This window comes from Pimephales promelas, chromosome 24 (assembly GCF_988280905.1).
Source record: "Pimephales promelas chromosome 24, fPimPro1.hap1.1, whole genome shotgun sequence".
Classification (NCBI taxonomy): Eukaryota; Metazoa; Chordata; class Actinopteri; order Cypriniformes; family Leuciscidae; genus Pimephales; species Pimephales promelas.
Window position 1 is genome coordinate 16,126,148 of NC_142792.1, and position 22,821 is coordinate 16,148,968.

The 22,821-nt window shown below is 37.6% G+C and overlaps 1 protein-coding gene across 3 annotated transcripts in view; it reads right to left on the minus strand.

Annotated features, from left to right (window-relative positions):
- usp6nl (USP6 N-terminal like) overlaps nucleotides 1-22,821 on the minus strand; it is a 61,298-nt gene that overhangs the window by 9,680 nt on the left and 28,797 nt on the right. For 2 of the 3 annotated variants that reach the window (XM_039668598.2, XM_039668596.2), the window contains 6 exons: nucleotides 11,270-11,343; nucleotides 8,008-8,090; nucleotides 5,863-5,908; nucleotides 4,281-4,361; nucleotides 813-920; nucleotides 290-399 (listed from right to left, as the gene is read on the minus strand). In XM_039668598.2, the coding sequence (XP_039524532.2) occupies nucleotides 290-399; nucleotides 813-920; nucleotides 4,281-4,361; nucleotides 5,863-5,908; nucleotides 8,008-8,090; nucleotides 11,270-11,343 (502 nt within the window). Of the gene's footprint in view, nucleotides 1-289; nucleotides 400-812; nucleotides 921-4,280; nucleotides 4,362-5,862; nucleotides 5,909-8,007; nucleotides 8,091-11,269; nucleotides 11,344-16,733; nucleotides 16,906-22,821 lie in introns of those variants that run through there. The other variant, XM_039668597.2, reaches the window with a different exon arrangement.

Sequence of the window (22,821 nt, forward strand, 5' to 3'; positions counted from 1 at the left end):
AAGGCATGTTGAATTTTGATACCGGCGAAAACGGCACAGAACAAAGCCACACATACCAGCCTCCTTCCTTTCTGCCTCAAAAATATACAGCAGTCCAGCGTAGCGGCTACACAATGTCATGTTGTAAGACGGCATCTGTTTTGCAAACCTCTCCACGTTACTATTGTTGTTTTTTGTATGTGCTCAGGGGCCTAGATTGCTTACTAGTCATCTTATACAGTAGTCAGCTGCCATTAAAACTTCCTGTGTATCTTGTGTCTGTATTTCTGTCATGTGTTTGGATGCTCACTTGACATCATAACGGTGCATGAACATGATGTGATCTCTATATGTACGATTCACATCCAGATCAATCTGACGGACATCCGGAGACAACCCCCTCGCTCTGATCTTCAGTTTCTGCACAAATAAAGAGACAGGGCATTGAGTTCATAATAAACTCAATGTATTATAGTGTATTATAGTCAATATTCTGCAGAGACCACAGCATCATTTCTGCCACACACACACACACAAACACTTCCAGTTTAAAGGAGAATACAGCCTGCAAATCATGTTTTCTGTCTGCTTGGATGCTGCAGGGCTTTAGTAAAGCTGCTATTGTCCATTTGGGGTGATGGTTCCCTCTGCGGTGTGTATGTGTGTGTGTCAAACCACATAAGTGTTACATTGCAAACCTCAGGGGCTGGCAATTTTAGAAAGTCATATTTAAGCAATGATATTGACTCTCTCTTACACACACACACATTTCTGTGGAATAAACTATCTCTAAAGAAAATTATGGCTATGGTGGATGGAGAGACTGTTTTTACCTCGTAGAAGTCCTTCTTCTCCTCCTTGATTTTGGGGACGTCGAGCAGCAGACACCAAACTTGACCTCTGAGCTGCAGTGGAATTCCCTTATAGATCCTTCTTGCCAGCTACACACACACATGCATGATCAAAACAAGATTACATTTTATTTTGATTAGTCAGACAAATTTCTGCACTCCTTTAAAGAAATAAAATAATACAATGAAACCAAGCTATTTCATAAACTGTAATGCTTTTGCAATCTGGAATATAGACAACTCTATCAGAGACAGATGACTTTGTTTTTTTTTTGCCAGACCCAGATGGAATTTTCAGTCTTTCCACATTTTCTGTACCTATTTAATTATGGTGAAATATGTTAAATTGAACTGGGAGTTTGAATTCATTCTTAAAATCTGAAAGACATTGAAAACAACAAACAAACAAAGGTATGTAATATATATAACTAAACGATGTGGACACCCCCAATAACCATAATCCCACCATCTAAACACATTCAATACCAGTGTAATAGAACACATCTGTCTCCAACAGGTAATTGTGCAGTCAGTAAAGATTAAACTCCCATAAGAGGGCAGATTAAAAGCTCAAAAGCAAAACGCTGAAACCACAAAAGCTAATGGCCGGCGTGAATCGTCTCTCAGCTACCATTAAACTCACCCGCTGGAACAGAGAGAGAGAGAGACAGAGATGTACAACAGTGGTGGGGTTGAGAGGTGAAAGAGAGGAATGAACACTCTTCAGTTCCCTGCACTCATCTGTCCACATTACTGCTTCTAAGTGATTTCCTGAACGTCTCTTCCGCCCTCAGGGCCCATCTGTGTGTGTGTGTGTGTGGACTGATGGCTGCTGAGTAGTTCTCTTACAATAATGGTAACGACGTTATTAATAATCTTCGGGAGGCTCTTGAGGAGCTGATTATTGACAGACATCAGTGGGAATTTATATCCCACAGCCACAAACCCAACCAATGTGTGTGTGTGTGTGTGTGTGTGTGTGTGTGTGTGTGTGTGTGTGTGTTTCTGCCCCTAATCTCGGCGAAATGAGCCGGTTAAGACTGTTTGTTTATTTGAATAAAAACAAGACATTACAAATCGGCAGGTGTCTGTGTGTGTTTGCTTATGTGTTTAAGTGTGTTTGCTGACGGGGGATTGGCTTTGTAATTGCGGATGAAGTCAATGACTCCATCTGTTCTCCAAGATATCTCAGGAGTGAGTGCAGTACAATGAAGTCAGAACCAAAACAACCATGCAGATCCAGTCTACAGTCTATTGATTAGAAACTAATAATTAAATTATACAAATGAACATTTTAAATAAATGAAAAAAAAAAAATACACAATCAATTGCAAATGCAATACCTCCTTCAAAACACATAAACACACACACACAAAAGAGTCTGCAAAACGTCACGAGAGATAGTGCTAAATTACTTCGTGTCTCAAAGCACATAATAATCCTGAACGTAAACAACTTGCAGAGCTCCTATTTGAACCACCTGACTGCTGCAGATTCATTTCGGCGTTGATAATGTTGCCAGGGAAACTCATAAGTCTGAGGACGTGAACCGCTCCGAGTAGAACGTCACAGGTTGTCATCTCGTAATTATGGTTGACGTGACGTGAACGCAGCATAAGCTCATTGTTTTGGTTCAGGAGGAACTGTAAAGGCGGCTGCTGTTTGTTTGTGGCGCTCGGTCTGTCTACATCTCTGCATTGCATCATGGGACACGCTGATGATGTGTGATGTCTGCGGGCGAACAGGGTGCATGGAGGTATGCAAATACATATATTGACAGGCAGGTAGGACATCATATTGTATTCGGCATTGGACGTTCGGCATTTTTGGGCCATGAAGAGAGTTTTAACCAGAATAACAAAATAGTGTTTATGAAAAACTTTGCCTACCTTGTTAGGTAGTTCAATGCTCAAACATTATGTTAGGCGAACCCATTTGACCTTGTACCCAGTGAGATTTTACATGTAAAACATAATGTTTGAGCATTCCTGCTATAAATTATAAAACTATAATTTAAAACTATTTAAAACTAGACGATTTACCTACAGTGAATGGGCATTTTAATAACACAACTAAACATAACATACTTATGCCGCTTTTCCACAGCATGGTACGGTACGGTTCGGTTCGGTACGGCACGCTTTGGCGCTTTTCCGCTGCATGGTACGGTACGGCTCACTTGTGCCGCTTTTCCACGGTACGGCTCGCTTTAAATGGTCTGTTGGGTTTAAACGGTACTAAATGTGACGTGAAACACTGCAGATCATTGATTGGTCAGACAGAATCCGCTGGATTTAAATAGCCAGTAACAGTCACCGCTGTTATCAATCAGTCTATAATCCCACATGCAGTGGAAAAGCAACCGAGCTAAAGCGAACCGAACCGAGCCGTGCCGCGTCGAGCCGAGTCGTACCACACAGTGGAAAAGCGAGCCGAACTGTGCCGCACTCAGCAGTGGAAAAGCGCCAATACAAACAATGAAACAATTTTTATGTGGATGAATTGTTCGTCATATAAACGATTTAAAGAAAATGAGTTGTATATTTTAAATCTTAAAGATGCAAGAATCAAGGCACAGGACAGATACTGAAAAACAAACAAATAAACAAACAAAAAATAGTGCAAAGGGAATGTGAAAGATAGCATGAGCTACACGGCTGAAGATCAAACAGGACATGAACTGGGTGGGATTTGTCTGGAATAATAAACTTGACACTTGGTGATTAAAGAGTGAATGTCAGCCCGATCTATCCTGCAAGAGGAAGAACAGGCTGGGTACTGACCTTGCACCTCAGATCATTGGGAAATTACATTTGCCAAATCACTTCAGACTAATATTTATACAGTATATTTATTAATTCTGGACAACACGCAGATCACCAGATCATTTCCATTGTTGACAGAATAATCCATATGACTGTAATATCATCAGCAATTTTCACAATAAGTGTACTTATTGCTTGTTCACAACAGGCTTGAGCTAGACTTTAGCAATGGTGAAATGTGTCTCTGTCCTTCCTACTATTATAACACACATGCTATGTTTCATGCTAATGCTCGCTTAGTGTAGACACAGTGTGACAGTCAAATCAAACTAATCGGACTAATAATAAGAAGTAATGATTATCTCTACACAGAGTCATAAACTGAACAACGGTCACGCTCCACCTCAGGCAGTATGAAGATTTCTCATTTCACACTAGACACTGTTAGTGGACAGAAAAGCAATTGAACACACCAAGCTGCCTGAAGATGTCCAAACAATATAGACAGACACCGACCGTTCTTAGGGGAATGGTCCAATGTCAGCGAGGACAGAGTACAGCCAAACAGGACAGAGACAGCCAAAGGGAACTTCAGCCATTCACACACACACAAGACTGACAAACTGACTTTCTCAAAGTCCTTCAGAGTCATGGTCTGTTCATGAAGTGCCTGTTATACACGCACCTTGTCGCTGGTCTTGTATTTCTCCCAGCTTTTCAACATTTTCAGCCATTTTGTTGTTCTCTCCAATTCCAGATGTTTATGCTAAACAGACAAAATGTATTAAAAAAAACCCCAAAAAGACAAACAATACCTTAATGTTTAAACTTTAATGTTTAACACTGAGATGAAAATGGATTTCAGTGAGATCTAGAAAGCAGTATTAAATAAACAGCATTTTTACAATTTAGGAGGCCACCCATTAAAAACACATTTCAGATATTTTCTCTACAAGAGCATAACGTACTCTGAGGAAGCAATGTTTCTGTGTTTCTCCAATTTAGAGCTCATTTTCACTTTATAACCTGACACTTTTTGCATGTTAAATGTGTGCAAAAGAAATCAAGAAATTTTGAATCTGAATCACTTGTCTGTCATTTTTATATTTACTTTTAACCAAGTGGTGAAGGACATTTTAGTGCATGTATGAAGTCCATTCCCCTCAAATTCACACAGTTGCCCAGCATGTCTAATATCCAGCATGTTTTTTAAGAATTTTGAGAGTAGTCTAAAATTCTACTGAAGGGCTGAGCCTGTTCATCGCCAACTAGTAGTGAAACCATCACAGATCCATTAATTTTCGTTGGATTTTTATATAAAAAAAAAAAAATATGTGGAATGAGTATAGTGCTTATTGACTGATGTCATAACTTAGGGGAATAGTTGATTGCCAAATGAAGTAAAGATGAAAATATTGGAAAAATTTGAGAAAACGGCTTTTTCCCAGCCTTTTTTTCCTTTCTTTTGCATTAAATTGATGCAAAATCATGTAGAAATGTGTTTTAAGAGTTATTTTTTCAGTGGATGTTCTGTTCTGTGTATCTGGAATTCATTTATTGACAGCCTACCCAAACCACTAAGGATTTGATGAAAAACATTTTTTTTTTCCACATTTTTCAGATAAAAAATAAAGGGTGCATGCACTAAAATGACCAGATTTTTTTTTTTTTTTCCGCAATATTTCCAGCAGAGCAGACCCTCCAATTATTTGTTCTTAGGGTCAAAGTTAACAGAAAAAAACACAAATAAAAAGTATGGCAGACCATGTCAGGTTCAACCAATTCTTGAGACTTTTGCTCCCCGATTACAATGACTTTCCTTCCTATGTGTTATATGTATTCTGCAACTCTACACTGGAAATACAGCGATTATTCTTATAATATTGAGTATTTATTTTTAACTGTGATCAATTACAAAAAGGTTATTGTGAGTTATGGATATGACAAATTGCAACAAACTTGATTCATGTGGTATCCCCTACATGAGAATGGGAATCATACTTGCATCCAAATGGCAATTATTTTACATAAAAATGAATTAATTCAGACTTACTGCATGTTTACACTTAAAGTTATTCCATTACTTAAGTTACATTTTTTTTTAAATAAAGCCTAAACATTGCACACAATTGTGTTGATAAATAGGTTTAAAGTGTCTTCCTCATCATCCAGATCTTGGTTCTATTTTTCACAGATGCAGAATGAATACATGAGGTTTAAGTTTAACCATGTTGTTGCCTTGGATACAAACAGAGCACTGGACTCACCTTTTCCTCCACTACATTCCTGTCATACACTGGAAGCTCCTCCTCACTGTGAAAGACAAAACACACTTTATTATAAAAAGGAAATACACACAGTTGGACAAAACTCATTTTAGTCAGACTACACTGGTCTCTCACATAGCTACTAATATCTGTCCACTTTTCACATAACACGACAGAAATTCTGTCTGGCCATGCAGGGACAGAAAACGCATCCATAAATCATGCGCTGGTTTATGCTGCTGACGTCAAATCTTGGTTTCTCACATGTATTACTGAAAAAGGAATTACTTTGTTCCACAGGAAGTGAACATAACTGGATAAATAAACATCATTATTGGTAATGATACCCTCATGACCCCCACCCCTGAAACTGTTCAAAGTGCAAGATCTTAGTCAGCTAAGCAAACAGGAAATGGCTGCCATTTTGGATCGGATCTGGGATATTCATGAGGAAACCCAGGGAATTCGTGACATGACATTATGGCTCTGTTCCAAAACGTAGAGAGCTTTATTTCTGTCAACATAGGCAGCAACTTTAAAGGAGTAGTTCACCAAAAAAAAAAACAAAAAAAAAAAAACATTTGCTGATAATTTACTCACCCCCATGTCATCCAAGATTTCCATATCTTTCTTTCTTCAGTTGAAAAGAAATTAAGGTTTTTGATGAAAACATTACAGGATTTTTCTCCATTTAATGCACCTCAATGGGAACCAAACAGTTCAAGGTCCAAATGAGAGTTTCAGTGCAGCTTCAAAGGGCTTTAAACGACACCAGACGACGATGTTTCTTACCTAGCGAAACAATTGGTCATTTAAAAAAAAAAAAAAAAGTCTATGTTTTATAAGGACAATTGCTCGCCTTGCTCTGTTCTGTTATGCGTGTTCATGACTCTCCTGTTCGAACTTGTTCATCAAAATGAACAAATCTTTTTTGAGTAATTTTTTAAATGAGCGATCGTTTCGCTTGATAAGACCCTCATTCATCGTCAGGAATCGTTTAAAGTCTTTGAACAGTTTGGAGTTCGCACTGAAAGTGTCTTTTGGACCTTGAACCGTTTGGTTCCCATTGAAGTCCATTATATGGAGAAAAATCCTGGAACGTTTTCATCAAAAACCTTAATTTCTTTTCGACTGAAGAAAGAAAGACATGGACATCTTGGATGACATGGGGGTGAGTAAATTATCAGCAAAAGTTTTTTTTTAAAAGTGAACAACTCCTTTAAGGCACCACAGCACTGTGGCCGAAATAAATTACTTGGAGTGTTCAAATATGTTGTTGTGAAAAACCAATCAGAATCAGTGTAATTATTGACGTGTTCATATGAAGAGTTCAGATGCAAAAGCCTCTAAGTGCCATTTGAAATTTTCTTCTAGAATGATCATTTTTATCAAGCTTGTATATTTAAGTTCAGTGATTTCACTTAATGGCAATGATAATTACCTATTAATTGTTATTTAAGTGAAATTACTGAACTTAAATATACAAGTTTGATAAAAATCATCATTAAAGAAGAAAATTTCAAATGGCATTTAGAGGCTTTTGCATCTGAACTTTTTTTTTTTAAAAACAAATATTGCCATCTTTAGAAAAACAAAACAAAGCAAAACCAAAACAAAGCCCAAACAAAACTTAAAGCAAAAATCAAATAGCAGACTAAAAGCATAAGATCAAAGCAAACAAACAAGCAAAAAAAACAACAACAACAAACAAACCCTTAAAATACAAAATAACTAACAAAAAACAAACAAACAAACAAAACAAAAAAAAAACAAGATCATAAGAAAAACTGACATGTGTTCCTGAGCCAGGTCTATCTATCTCTCAGTTTGCTTGTTCTCTTCCAGGTTTTTTTTTCTTTCTTTTTTTTTCAACCCTGCAATTACAGACTCCTGATATACCAGACACATGTGGCACCCTATAAATATCGCATAGGGCACTGCTGTTTAAGGGGCCTGGGTAAACCTCAAACCTCCCTGCCAAGCCGAGAAGAGAGGAGAAACGAGAAGACAGGACAGGCCAAAGAAAAAGACAAACAACAAAATAGGGCTTCAGGGAGCGCTCCGACTCTGCTGGCTTTCTCTAGTACCTGCATCTCCTCAGTAACGTGTAAGATCTCACAGAACAGAATAATGCACATTTCTTACTGCAGGAATCCGAAGCGGTCCACCGCTTTATACAGATCAAAATTGGCCTCCTCCCACGGCTCCACCTCCGCACTTTCTTTACCCTGAAAGCACAAATAACACAAAGCAGTGAGTACACATCAGTAGAGACATAGTTTTAACGTGTATGTGTGTGTGGAGTTGCTCAAGGCTTGAGTTTGTAAAGTGTTTGGCTCCACTGATCTGTGAATTTGCTGTTCATACATATCTTAGGCAGGTACATAATGAGGGGTGGGCAGAATATGGAAAGGTTCAGTACACCACAAATAAAGAGAGAGGCACCTGGGGCAGAAACAGATCATCCTTGAGTAAGAACAGTGTGTTTACAAAAAGAGGACCACCACGGAGAGACACATTTTCTGACCACACATACACATTACACAAAATGTGTTTTTCTAAACGTAAACTTTTTCGTAAAGTGCAGTTAATTCAGGGCTGCTTATTTACACAGAGACTTCATTTAAATATAAGCAGATAATTATTTTAAAAATATGACTGATATTATGGTGGAAGCTTGTTTCCGCCACATAAATAAAGATAAAAAAGGTAATTGCGACTTTTAATCTATTTTTTTCTCACAATTGAGAGTTTACATCTTCCAAGTCTGACTTTTTATCTCAGAATTGTGTGATATATATAGTCATAATTGTGTGTTATAAAGTCAGAATTGTGAGATATAAACTCGCAATTGTGAAGAAAAAAAGTCAGTCTTTTTTTCCCCTAAGACTTTCCCTAAGACTTTATAACTCGCAATTACAAGTCTCACAATTGCAAAATTGCAAAATCTCACAATTTTGAGATAAAAAGTCGCAATTGTGAGATAAAAAGTCGTAAAATGTTTTATTCTGTTGGTGGAAACAAACTTTCATATATAAGTTTGCCAATATAAAATGGCCAATATAAAAATTGCAATTAAACAATTAAATAAATGCATAGTTTCAATCATTTGTGTGCACTATGCATGCCTAGTTTGACAAATGGCAATTTTGTATTCACATTTTAAATGTGTCACTTAAACATATGAAAAGAAAGGTGAAGCACGCTACCCATTGACAAAATAATTTCATCCCAAAAGCCATTGAACTGTCACACCAATGACTAACAATGTAATAAACAACGTGTGGACTTTGTCACTTAGGCATGCACAAAGAAAACGTGAAGGTCTCGATAGATCTAGGAGGGCTGGAGAACGAAAAAAGAATGGGAGGAATCAATCGGCAGGAGAGAGAACAAGAGTGGGAGCGATAAAAAAGAAAGAGTATGAAGGAAATCGAAAATCAGAGACAAAAAAAGGCACATCAAGGGCATACGCGCACACACTCATTTATCTCTCTCACCCTCTCCTGTATGTCACAGGCATAAATCTACAGTGGGATATGCTAATCTGATGGCATGTGACACGCGTGGCTGTGGGAAATATTTCGGCCTGTGACACATGCCAAGGGCGCACCCCTCCTCCACTGTTTTCTCTCATGTCTTTCTGGATCTATTCATCCCTCTAGACCTGACAGAATGAACTCACAAGAACAAAATGGCATGCACTAACATGTTTACATTTGTATTTTATGATATTGGACTAACATTTGACATTTAAACAATGAGTGACTATTAAATGACAGCACAACCTGGTTTAGTGGCATTCACACTTCCCTTCTGTTACTGTAAAATGTGACAACACCCAAAACTAGAGCCTGAACAATGAGTTCTTTAATATACATAATATGGAGTCTGTTGCAGATGCGCTGTTTGGCTGGCTGTGAAAACTATGCTTTGGAGGGGATGGATTTAGGAGGACACATCTCAGTGTGCAATTTGTTGTGTTGACAGTCCAACTGTTACTTTGTTGTTGGACACAACAAAACCTCTTAAGGAGTTTGGGCTCTTAATTCAACCCCTTCAACACACCGCTGAAAGGATGAATCAGTGAGTTATGTTAGTGCGGGAACAAAACATTCAGGACGTTTTTGGGAACTGGATCAACCAATTTATAAAACCAAAAATCAGACTGAAGAAATTTGTTATTTCTTAACAAATCAGACATTGCAACCTCTCAATGAGAATCCACGTGAGATCTGGGGCCGATGTCAAGATTTTCAATGAATAACGAGCCAGTCCTTTTTTATTTTCATTATCCAAAACAAACCAAACCAAACCAAAACAAAACAAAATAGAAAAACAAAACAAAAAACAAAACAGAAAACAAAAAAAACAGAAAACAAAACAAAGAAAAACAAAACAAAACAAAACAGAAAAAAGAAAACAAACAGAAAACAAAACAAAACAGAAAACAAAAAAACAAAAACAAAACAAAATAGAAAATAAAACAAAACAGAAAACAAAACAAAAATAAACAAACAAAACAAAAACAGGTTTGGAACAACAAAGTGTTGTTTTTGTGAACTAGTATCGGTTTTCATCAGGAGCAAGTTGTGCAAAAATGCAAGAATTCAGGGAGTAGAAATGTTAAAAGTAAAAAAAAAAAAAAAATTAAAATAACTAAATTAAAACTGTAATGGAGTTTAGGTTTTGTGCTCTCTTGAGTTGAGAGGAGAATCCCTACGTAAGGGAGCTTATCACAATCCAATTAACAGACACGTTACAGATTTACAGCTCCCTAATGAGTGCTCAGATTACACTCAATTTAAACTATCAATTAACAAACCGGCCATGCCTGAGAGATTTCATGGGACAAACCATGAGACCTTACACAAGCGTTCAGTGTAAACACACATTAATCATAGAAAGGGGACAGATGAAGTCATAATATTTATTACCACATAATCATTATGCATCAATGTCTCATTTCACTTTAAAGGCCACTTCCTTCCATGTAAACCAACATACTTCACCTATGTCTTGTAACGAGTGTCTCTTCTGGAAAGCATGGATGAAGATACAATGCCAGATGTGAACTTAGGATAACAGTTAGCCTCCCAACATAAGTGATATACATAGCAGATGGGGAACAGGTGTTTCACCTCATGCCTGCTACATATTTCAGCAATTCAAGAGGACTCTTTTCACCAATCAGGACCAATCTTTCTAACATCAGGCAGACAACGTTTTAGCAAAGTGTCGCAAATGAGATTACAGAGAATCTTCCCAAAGAAGGTGCAGGTTGTGAATTATGGTGGAAGGAGGTATCTGATTGGATCAGAGTACATGTTTGTTGTGTTACTGTTTTTCTCGGAAGTGTATTGGAGGGTATTTGGCTGGTGAGTGAATGACAGCTGTTTTCTCTCACCTTGTCATATTTGGCGAGTATCTCAGCTCGCTCCTGTTCCAACTTCACTGCAGCATCCTGCTCTGAATTAGACGCTGGAAAGACAAACAGAAAAAAATAGACCAATTAGCTGCAATTTTCACCATCCAATATGTGAATCATCTCACTAATAAGCCAGGCTTACAGAAATGAAAAGAAATTGGACTTTCTTTGCACTTTAACAAACACACACACACACACATTCTCTCTTTTCTATCCGCTAGAGCATAGCAACAAGTGGCTGATCACATAGGTCTGAGCCAGTATGTGGCTCTCAAGGGCAAACTGCGTCATTCACATCTAAAGCAAACAACGTGGGTCTGCTTTTATAGGAAGGTTCCGTGTTCAATACCGTACATCTGTATTATGAGGAGAAAATAATAATGAAAGTTTATTACAAATAAAATCAGAGGCTGTTTAAACAGTTGATTCAATGCTACAGAATAAAAAAAAAAGCATTCTACTGCAATAAACACAATAAACTGTTTCGAAAGCATAGCCACAAGATGTAAATATTATACATGTTATTAATATGATTTTAGTATACTGTAATAAGCCGGTCTGAGCAAAAATCCAAACTTTCAACTATTGTCATGGCCATGTTTACCTGGAAACATTATCTGCAAAGCACTGTTAAATAATCATAAGTTGTCCCATAACTAAAAAAGTGAAGAAATTAAATTTGTGTCATAATTACTCACCCTCATGTCTTTCCGAACCTGAATGACTTATTCTACTGCAGAACGCGAAACAAGATTCTTTGAAAAATCTCAGTGTCTTTTTTTTTTTTTTTGGAAATCAATGGCCATCAAAGGTTCATGGTTACCAACATTATTCAAAATATATTATATTTTTATATAACATTTATCATACACATATTGTGATACACAGAAGAACCCCACCAGGTTTGAAACAACATGAGGGTGAGGAAATGCTGACAGAATTTTCATTTATGAGTGAACTATCTGTAACTACTATAGTAACCCCAGGTTTTTTTCACATTTATGCTTGTATACTCTCCAAAACATATTGAATTCCAATAATACTGAATTGCACACACACTAAAAGCATTAAACTAAAACCAATTGTGCTTATTTTTACAAACTGAGATGATTTTCTGTGGCATTTGACAGCATGTTACAGAACTTAACTATTATCGAACCTAGGACGTTCCGACAAAACCAGCACAGCTCGAGAAACAGAGTGAGATAAGAGAAAAGTCTGTGTTTGAGGGCAATAAAGCACCCTCCTGGATCCCAGCCTGGACTTTGATGTTGTCTATGAATTGGAAAAATTGGAAACATTCTCCCGTGAAGAGCTCTGCTGTGGAGCTGTTGATGTAGGATTGGGTTTTCAGTGTATTTAACGTGCGTTGGTGCCAGTGCACAAACACATCTATTTTTCATGCAGCCGGCCAATGAGATTACAACCAGCGCACATGGTGGCCAATCATTTCCTCTCCTGGAATTAGGTTAACGCTGCCACTTCCTGTTTGGCTTGGTTCCCTTTCTGGGTGTATTTTACAGGCAACACTTACTTACACAGGCTTCCACCAGCTTTCAGCCCTTGGGTCAAAGCCAGCCAGATTCTCAGTTCTGAATGAATAGGCTTTTAAGCCTATGGAATTTTTATGGAAGGATGGTGCTTGTTTGTGTGTGAGTGTGTGTATTTACCAGATGCAAGAGTGAAAATGGAAGCACATGGAGCAGATGAGATGTGATGAGACAGTGAATGAGATTAAACAAGAAGAGTTAAAGGGTTAGTTCACCCAAAAATGAAAATTTTTGAGAAAAGAGATGAGACGAGATCAGATGAGATTATGTGAGAAATGAGTTGAGATGATAAAGCAAGAGTATGAGATGAGACAAGATTATGTAAGAAAAGAACATAAGGAAAGAAGAGAGTATATGAGAGAAGAGCCAAGATAGTAGGCTATGTGTGAGAAATAAATGAGACAAGACTATGAGAGATGAGGCTAAATGAGACAAGACAAGACTATGTGAGAAATAAGCTGAGATGAGAAAGGAAGAGTATATGAGAGACAAAAGGAGACGTTAGAGAAGATATTGAGATAAAAGAGTATATGAAAGATGTATGTGAGAGACAAATGGAGAAAAGATGAGAAGAGAAGAGACATGTAAAGGAGATTTTTTTTTTCCATGGCTGGTAGTCTTAAAGCTCTAGGGCCTCCGTGGTACATTAGCATTCACTCAGCACCATGTTTCAGCTCAACACTCTCTCGTTCATGCTCCATACATCAGTCTGACAGCTCACGCTGAGCGTATGTGAGCGCCAGCGTATTTAGAGATGAGCGAACGTTCTCTGAGGCCTCTGCGGAAGAGACGTCGTACATAAGTATGAGAACCATTTCAATCCCTCTTAATGGTCATTTGTCAGATTAACAGAGCTCATTTCACAAGGATAAGAGTGAAGAAATCACAGCTCATCTTCCCTGACAATTTACAGAGCTGCACTGCTGAGCACAGACACTGCAACAAGCTGACTCCAAATACAATAAATGCCGATTTATGAAGGAAAAACAGCAGCATTTTTTCATTTTTTGAAATGGCACCTGTCACAGCTAATATTATTAAATACTCACAAATATGTGAAACTCAAAAGTTGGCTTATCACTTTCGCAATTTTGGGGTATATATTCCTATACTATAGTATAATTTCCTACTACTACTCAGTATGCCAAAAGCAGTAGGCTATATGGCAGATATGTAGTATTCAGTTAGCCTGGTTAAAACCAGACCATTCTCAGTTATGGTCTGGCAAAGCGTCAAAGACAAATCATGTCCAGAGGGGCGTCACCAACGGACGTCGCGGGTAGACCTAAAACCAATCATAGCGATGAAGGAGAGCGGCGGCCAGCGGAGAAACATCTCCGAGTGTTGTTCTTTGCTCGGTTTTTAACAAAAAGGAAATGTTCAAATCGCTTAAAACAGATGAGAGTGATGTTTGACGGCGGCATCCATCTTTGTAATTTAGGCTATTAAATCTGCTTCAAAATCCCAGCGCTGTCGTCATCGTGTAAATCCCGCCCCAACGTTTCTGATTGGTGCCGCGATTTCGACGGATTAGAAATGGGCTTGAATGAGCTCTTTGCCAGACTAACTTTCAAAGCAAATTTAAATTTGCCTAGTATTCATGATGAAATAGTAAGCGAAAGAAATGGATGATGTCCACTGGGACTCTTAAGTGTACGTCAAAAACAACAAAAATTGGTGGAAAACTCTGAGCTGAGCAACTCATTTCTGTAGCACAATTTGCCAAGTGCTAAGTGCTACAAGTGCCAAGAAAGTTATTTGTGGTGCTTAAATTGCTCTTGAGTAACAAAATATTCATTAAAACGTACGTATATGAAATCAGTCTCGTGACGCACATCACTAATTCAAACTTGTTTATCAACACTTGATAGGCATTGATAGTTCCATGAAGAATATTTAACATTCACATAACCTTTCCATTGAACGATAGGTTTTTTATTGTGGAATTGTATTTTTATTGTAATTTTTTGTTTGTTTGTGTGTACTGAGGACATAGCCTAAGTACCACACACACACACACACACACAAACAAACAGACACTAGTCTCTATTGTGTGCAAAAGCCCTAAGAGTAACGCATGTTCTGTTTTCATTATGGCATCTTTGCCTTCACAGACGATTCCACTCAGAGTCAAGAGCCGTCCAGCTCTTTGTCTCACACACACACACACACCAATGCTGACACTGTCTGACATCATTTAACAAAGATCATACAGTTATAGTTAGTCAGGAGGCAGACATTCCCCAGCTATTTTTATCAACACTTTAGGAACTTAGTGATTTCTATTTTCTCCCTCACTTCCCGTACAATGTTCTTCTGTCTTTCTCAATCTCTTCACCTCTCTTTATGGCGAAAAAATCCCCAGCTCTTCATCAGAGTGGTTGTGGTATTTTCAGGCATGTAATGTCAATGAATGGTCTGGACCTTTATGACTTCTCAGACACACACATACACACAACCCTGTAATGGCGTCTGTCATTACAGCTCACTCGTACATGGGCGTCTTTTAGCCACAAACACCAAGCCATCATTCAAATCACAGAGTCAGGTTCAGCCCACGGTGGAACAGATGTACTAAGTCAAGGCTCAAAAAGCAACACAATTTGAAATGATTTCCACTTGTCCCCTTGGTTAGTAAAAACAAAGAAAAAGCAACCAAAGCAAACAAACTTAATACCTCATTTGATTTATTTCACATTAGCAGTTAGTAAATGGTGTACAAAATAAATGGCAATAGTATTTTCTTTTCTAAACCATGACGAAGCAAATGTTTAACAGGGAGTTACATGGATTATTTATTTATAGTGATGCATGATATATCGGCCAGCATAACGGTATCGGGCGATATTTGTTCATTTTTATGTTATCGTTATCGGCCTGATAATAAAATTTGGCTGATGTATTAAAGCTGATAATACTGATAAGCTTGACACCTGAGACTCTTCAGATGTGCACTGTTCAGCATGATTGATTTTAATTGCTTGAAATATGACTGGAATCAAAAAGGAAAATATAGTTTTGTGCAAAATGTTCTGTCATATCGGCTACATGAAATTATAATGAGAATGGATTTTAATTGTGAGACTTTTGTTTTTGCAATCAGGCTCTCAAAAATTATATTTCGATTTATCGGCCGATATATCGGTTATCGGCTTTCAAATATAAAGAATTATCGGTTATCGGTATCGGCCAAAATGTTCACATCGGTGCATCCTTAATTATTTATGCCAAAAACAATAATTTAAATACATTTTGTGCAGCATTAACAGTGTGTGCTGAGGACATTAGCATGCAAAGACTCATTGCTCTCTCTCTCTCTCTCTCATCAGAGTGCAAGTGTGACTAATGTCAGGCCTGATTGGTGACACGTTCATTTCCCGCCTGTTGTTCTCTACCCTTCACTCATACATCATTTCATCCTTATTTTATCCTTAATGAAAGACAAGATGGAGCAGAGGCCAAGGGCGCACACGGTCGAAAAACAAATTGAACGTTTGACAGATCAATTTCATGTGGTTATTGCTGCAATGTTTCTACGGTGACATTTTTCTTTCAAATGTAGACGTTGAGGAATAAAGATTGTTGGAGAACAAACCAGAACCCACCACATGTAGAGTCTGCATATTTTATGACAGAGCCACATTCTTTTCATTCTCTCATTTAATGCAAAGATCAAAGTACAGCTTTGTGTAGAAAATACAAGATCCAGTTTCTTTTATTTTTAAGTGTCCAATAACCAATTTGTAATTATGTATTATTATTATTATCTACCAACAGCCGGTCCATCTTTTTTTCAAAACGAAAATAAAAGCTGACATCATAATGAAATGTAATGTTATCATACATATGTTCTTTTAAAGAAGAGACGGATGAATGAGGTCATCAGATCTTACCTGGCTCAATCTCCCCATGGTCTGTATTGCCATTCAGATATTTGGTATGCATGAGTGTGACAAACACACACACGCACACAAATACTCAAACACGTCTCAGTTTCCTTAACTCGCCATGTTAAAGTCAACCGCATGTAAACTAAAAAAATTCCAGTTTCTCATCACTCTGAGTGAAATGAGACGCCAAGGGGAGACAGAGAATGAGGAGAAAAGAGAAAGAAATTGAGAAATGAAAGAGGAATGTTGGAGAAAGATGACAGCAAAGAGGAAAGGAGGCAACGAGACATGCTCTGACAATACGGCTGTTTGTTTACTTCAGAGACACGTCACACTTTAGACCCACACACTAAATACCAGACTGACTGACTAACAAGAGCTCCTATTCACACACACACACACACACACAGACCTCTTACATACAGTAATTCAGTTGTATCTTATATAAAGGGTGTAGAGCAAATGTAAACTTACTTAAGTAAATCTCAACATGTGTCTAGTTTCATAAGAGATCTCGACAATGTCTCAAAATGTGCTCACATTTGCCAAGATAACAAAACAGGGCTGTACAGTGTGACAGAGTGTGTGAGACAGAGCCGCTTGTTTGTGTGAAGTGAGAGTTTGTTATAGGCTTGTTTGTGAGGTTAGGGCTGCATGATTAATCAAAATTAAAAGTTTAAATTAAAGCTGCAGTTTGTAGTTTTTCTTCTTTGTTGCCATCTCTGTTCGAAATGTGCAATTGCAGTTATTCCCAGAATTATCAACTTTACGTGGGTTGTGCCTCGGCACGGCACAGTGCGGATGAATCCAATGTAACATATTGAATTTTCACAGGAAAATGTCGTCTGAACTGAACTAGTAAGAAACATCCACTTTTGTTCTGGTTCTGACAGTCTAGTAAATCACGCTGATTAAATCTAACAATCGCTTATAAGTTATCATATCACGCAAAACTGATACTGAGGAGAACGTGCGAATTGACAACATAAGGATTTTTACCGTATTGCAGTAAATCACGCTGATTAAATCTAATGAGCGCATATCATATTATGTCAAACCGTGCATTTTAAACTTTGTTCTCAAATTTGTTAATGTTAACAAAGTCAGCATTGAGTTTACTACATGTAATGTCCTTCCGATATGTGTCCTTGTTTTCGTATGGTTTCATATGTCACTGCTGATTGTCGTTTGAAACTTTCTGGATCCGCCATCAAATTGATAAGTTTAATCATATCAAGTGCTATGAGAAAAGGCTATAAATCTCCACCTCCAACATCCTCACACGCAATATAGCATACTAGCCGAGACTCTTCTTTATGTGTACAGATGTGACGTAATGACTCAATATAGTCTACTAGCCGAGACTCTTCTTTATGTGTACAGATGTGACGTAATGACTCAATATAGTCTACTGGCCGAGACTCCTTCTTTATGTGTACAAATGTGACGTAATGACTCAATATAGCCTACTAGCTGAGACTCTTCTTTATGTGTACAGATGTGACGTAATGACTCAATATAGCCCACTAGCTGAGACTCTTCTTTATGTGTACAGATGTGACGTAATGACTCAATATAGCCCACTAGCTGAGACTCTTCTTTATGTGTACAGATGTGACGTAATGACTCGATATGGCCCACTAGCCGAGACTCCTTCTTTATGAGTACAGATGTGACGTAATGTATGTGTACAGACGTGATGTAATGACTCGATATAGCCGACTAGCCGAGACTCCTTCTTTATGAGTACAGATGTGACGTAATGACTCGATATGGCCGACTAGCCGAGACTCCTTCTTTATGTGTACAGATGTGACGTAATGACTCGATATAGCCCACTAGCCGAGACTTCTTCTTTATGTGTACAGATGTGACGTAATGACCCGATATGGCCCACTAGCCGAGACTCCTTCTTTATGTGTACAGACGTGATGTAATGACTCGATATGGCCCACTAGCCGAGACTCCTTCTTTATGAGTACAGATGTGACGTAATGACTCGATACAGCCCACTAGCCGAGACTCCTTCTTTATGTGTACAGATGTGACGTAATGACTCGATATGGCCCACTAGCCGAGACTCCTTCTTTATGTGTACAGATGTGACGTAATGACCCGATATGGCCCACTAGCCGAGACTCCTTCTTTATGTGTACAGACGTGATGTAATGACTCGATATGGCCCACTAGCTGAGACTCCTTCTTTATGAGTACAGATGTGATGTAATGACTCGATATGGCCCACTAGCCGAGACTCTTCTTTATGTGTACAGACGTGATGTAATGACTCGATATGGCCCACTAGCCGAGACTCCTTCTTTATGAGTACAGATGTGACGTAATGACTCGATACAGCCCACTAGCCGAGACTCCTTCTTTATGAGTACAGATGTGATGTAATGACTCGATATGGCCCACTAGCCGAGACTCTTCTTTATGTGTACAGACGTGATGTAATGACTCGATATGGCCCACTAGCCGAGACTCCTTCTTTATGAGTACAGATGTGACGTAATGACTCGATACAGCCCACTAGCCGAGACTCCTTCTTTATGAGTACAGATGTGATGTAATGACTCGATATGGCCCACTAGCCGAGACTCCTTCTTTATGTGTACAGATGTGACGTAATGACTCGATATGGCCCACTAGCCGAGACTCGTTCTTTATGAGTACAGATGTGACAAAATTTATGTGTACAGACGTGATGTAATGACTCGATATAGCCGACTAGCCGAGACTCCTTCTTTATGAGTACAGATGTGACGTAATGACTCGATATAGCCGACTAGCCGAGACTCTTCTTTATGTGTACAGATGTGACTTAATGACTCGATATAGCCGACTAGCCGAGACTCCTCCTTTATGTGTACAGATGTGACGTAATGACTCGATATGGCCCACTAGCCGAGACTCCTTCTTTATGTGTACAGATGTGACGTAATGACTCAATATAGCCGATTAGCCGAGACTCCTCCTTTATGTGTACAGATGTGATGTAATTACTCAATATAGTCTACTAGCTGAGACTCCTTCACCAGTACCACTGGAATTAAAAACATTTTTACAAGCTTACTGCTTTGAATCGAGCTAAGCCAAGTTTTGAACACTGTTTTGAACAGTGGCTGGTTATGTCTTTGTTAAAAAATCTATTTTAGATCATTTTTAACCCAATAAAAGTTACGAACTGCAGTTTTAAATAAGCATATGAACAGCGTGCTTCATGTTCAAGCACGGCACTGCGATCAAAGCATATCGATCGGTTTGCAGTAAATGCTGCTCCATAATTACAAGCACTGTGAGTTTGAGACCCTTATAATGTGCATTTGAAAAAGCAACACACACACCAATCAACTTTCTAAACTTGTAATGACAAGCATTTGCAAACCTGTTGTCCAACAAAAGAGAATAATATAGTTTATCCTCCTAACTCCCTTTACAACGTCAGAGTGTAAGGATTTGCATGGAGGATTTGATGCAAATCGACCCGAGTTCAAATCCACCCTTTTGCCGAACTCGCTCTACTCCCTTTTCCTATCACAAATCAGATTGGAAAGCCATTTATTTTCAATAATAATGAATGAAATATTTTAAAAAAAGAAAATAAATGGTTTAACACATGTTTAATAAAAAATTTAAACATGTATTTAGGTAGGATCAGGGGTAGGTGTTGGGAGGGCTTTATAGTCCCAATAAGTATACATCCATTTAATAATTTTAATAAATAGCAGCTATCGCTATTCGTACTTAGTTCAAGTACAAGTACATGTTTTCTGACCTCTATAAGTCACACATGTGGACTTTCTGCACGAATGCCCCCTCTGGGTACGAGTATGAATGAAACAAACATTACTTCACATGTGTGTACTCACTTTACATTTTTATCATAATAATTTAATATTTTTAAATAAACCTTACAAAGTTTGTAATTAGAAGATTTCAATATGAACTCAAATATTTCTCAAACTATCCCAATACCAAATTTTAACCTTAGATATGCAATTCACATTGTTTTTATGGCTCTATATTTCACTAACGATTGACTCATTTTGTCTATTTTTAGTCCTCCAAATCAATTGTAGGAGAAACGTCAGAGACTAAAACTTTAGACATGAATGAACTCTATTTCAAGACCTCATTAACGTTTGCTTTGAACAGTTTTCCTCTGAGATGACAACATATTTTAGCTTTTGCCTCTATTAACATATTTAAAATAAAGATAAAAACTGATTGATTTTTCCTTGTAGTAAAAATGCAGTGTGGGAGGAAAAGAAAAAAGCAGAATATGAAAAGGCAGAACAGAAAGGAGAGAGGGAAACAAAAGAAAAAAAAGAACCAGAAATAGAATATGAGGGAAGCAGAAGATAAATTATTTACTCCTGCGTATCCTTGTGTTACACCACTGACCTGAGACTACCACTTGACTCAACCAATCAAACGGCAGAATCAGCCTCTTTCACTTAAGAACAGCTAATCAAACCATCAGCAAGCCTACAGTATATGCTTTTAATTTATTCCATGATATCACTGTTTGCACATTAACATTAACAATACGCTACACTAAAATTCATTCTTGTTTTTAACCCTATAAAAGGCAACGTGTCTCACGAGATACGTCGTTTTTATTGTCTTTTTTGGGGCATAAAAGCGATTTTTTTCATCAAATTATATTATCACTTATGACAGCTTGGTCTGTCTTGAGCAAGCTGGTCACATGATTTGCATCAATTTTTTTTTTTTTTTTGGTGATCAATTAGTCAGCCTGACCAACATGGCTGCCAGTGGTGCAGAACATTCAGATTTTGAGATAAGTATATATATATACTGTATATATATATATATATATATATATATATATATAAAACTTACTTTTTATTCTGAAGAAAAAGGAAAAGGAGAAAATTAAGTCATATGTTGTTCATTAAATCAAATATACTGTACTTCATATTTATTCTTTTTTTTAATAAAATATGTATTTTACTATACTATTTACTATAAAATCAAAGCCATATATCTAACCAAGTTGTGTTCCGAATTTGAAGTTGATATCACAAATATTTAAAGGTGCTCTAAGCGATGTCATACGTTTTTTAGGCCAAAACATTTTTTGTCACATACAGCAAACATCTCCTCACCATCCGCTAGCTGCCTGTCCCCTAAACACACTGAAAAAAAAAACACGGTCTATGCGGACAACCCAGGCTCCACAAATGGCAACAAAAACAAACTGCGGCAACCCGTCCACGAAACATAACAAACTGTTCCAGCCAATAACTGACAAGAAGGCCCTGGGGGTGGGGTTTGGGGGGGTCAGTGCAGATGAGGAGGAGGGAGGGTCTATCTAGCCTCCATTTTGTTTTAAAAAAAACTTTAAACGTCAACAAGAAGTCACGTCACCTGACATCGCTTAGACTAGAGCACCTTTAAGTTCCCATGAGAGTTTGTTTAAGCATAATACCAAAAATAGCCACCGGGTGACTTACATTTTCAATTGCATTTAATTGTATGCATTCTGCCATAACAAATTAATACATTTCTGTCCAAATTCTGTCACAAAATATGGAATCTTGAGACTCAGACCTTTCTGACAATATGTGTTTTGTCAAGATTAGAAAAGGTTTTGATCATAAATTATGAAACATGACGATAAGGGGAGAAGCCCATTAAAATAATTTAGAATACCGTTTCTATGGTAACACGACGCCCAATTTCAAAACAGGTCTCACATGCAGAATCTTGAGTTCGTACGCTTTCGAATGATATATAATTTGTCAACATAATTGTTTTAAACATACAGTGGGAGTAACAGTTAACAGATTGATGACTTGGTCCTTTGGTCCTTTTTTTTTATAATCAGCAACATGTCTCAAGAGAGACAACTCATAAAATCCAAAATATATCAAATTTAAAAAAAATATATATATATAATTATATATATATATATATATATATATATATATATATATATATATATATATTGGATATGTTGTATTTAAGGCCAGATGACATAAAAAATTACATGAAATTATTTTTTGCTTTTGCATTTTCCACTCCTGCCTGTTTAAGGGCTAAAATCTGAAAAATAATAATA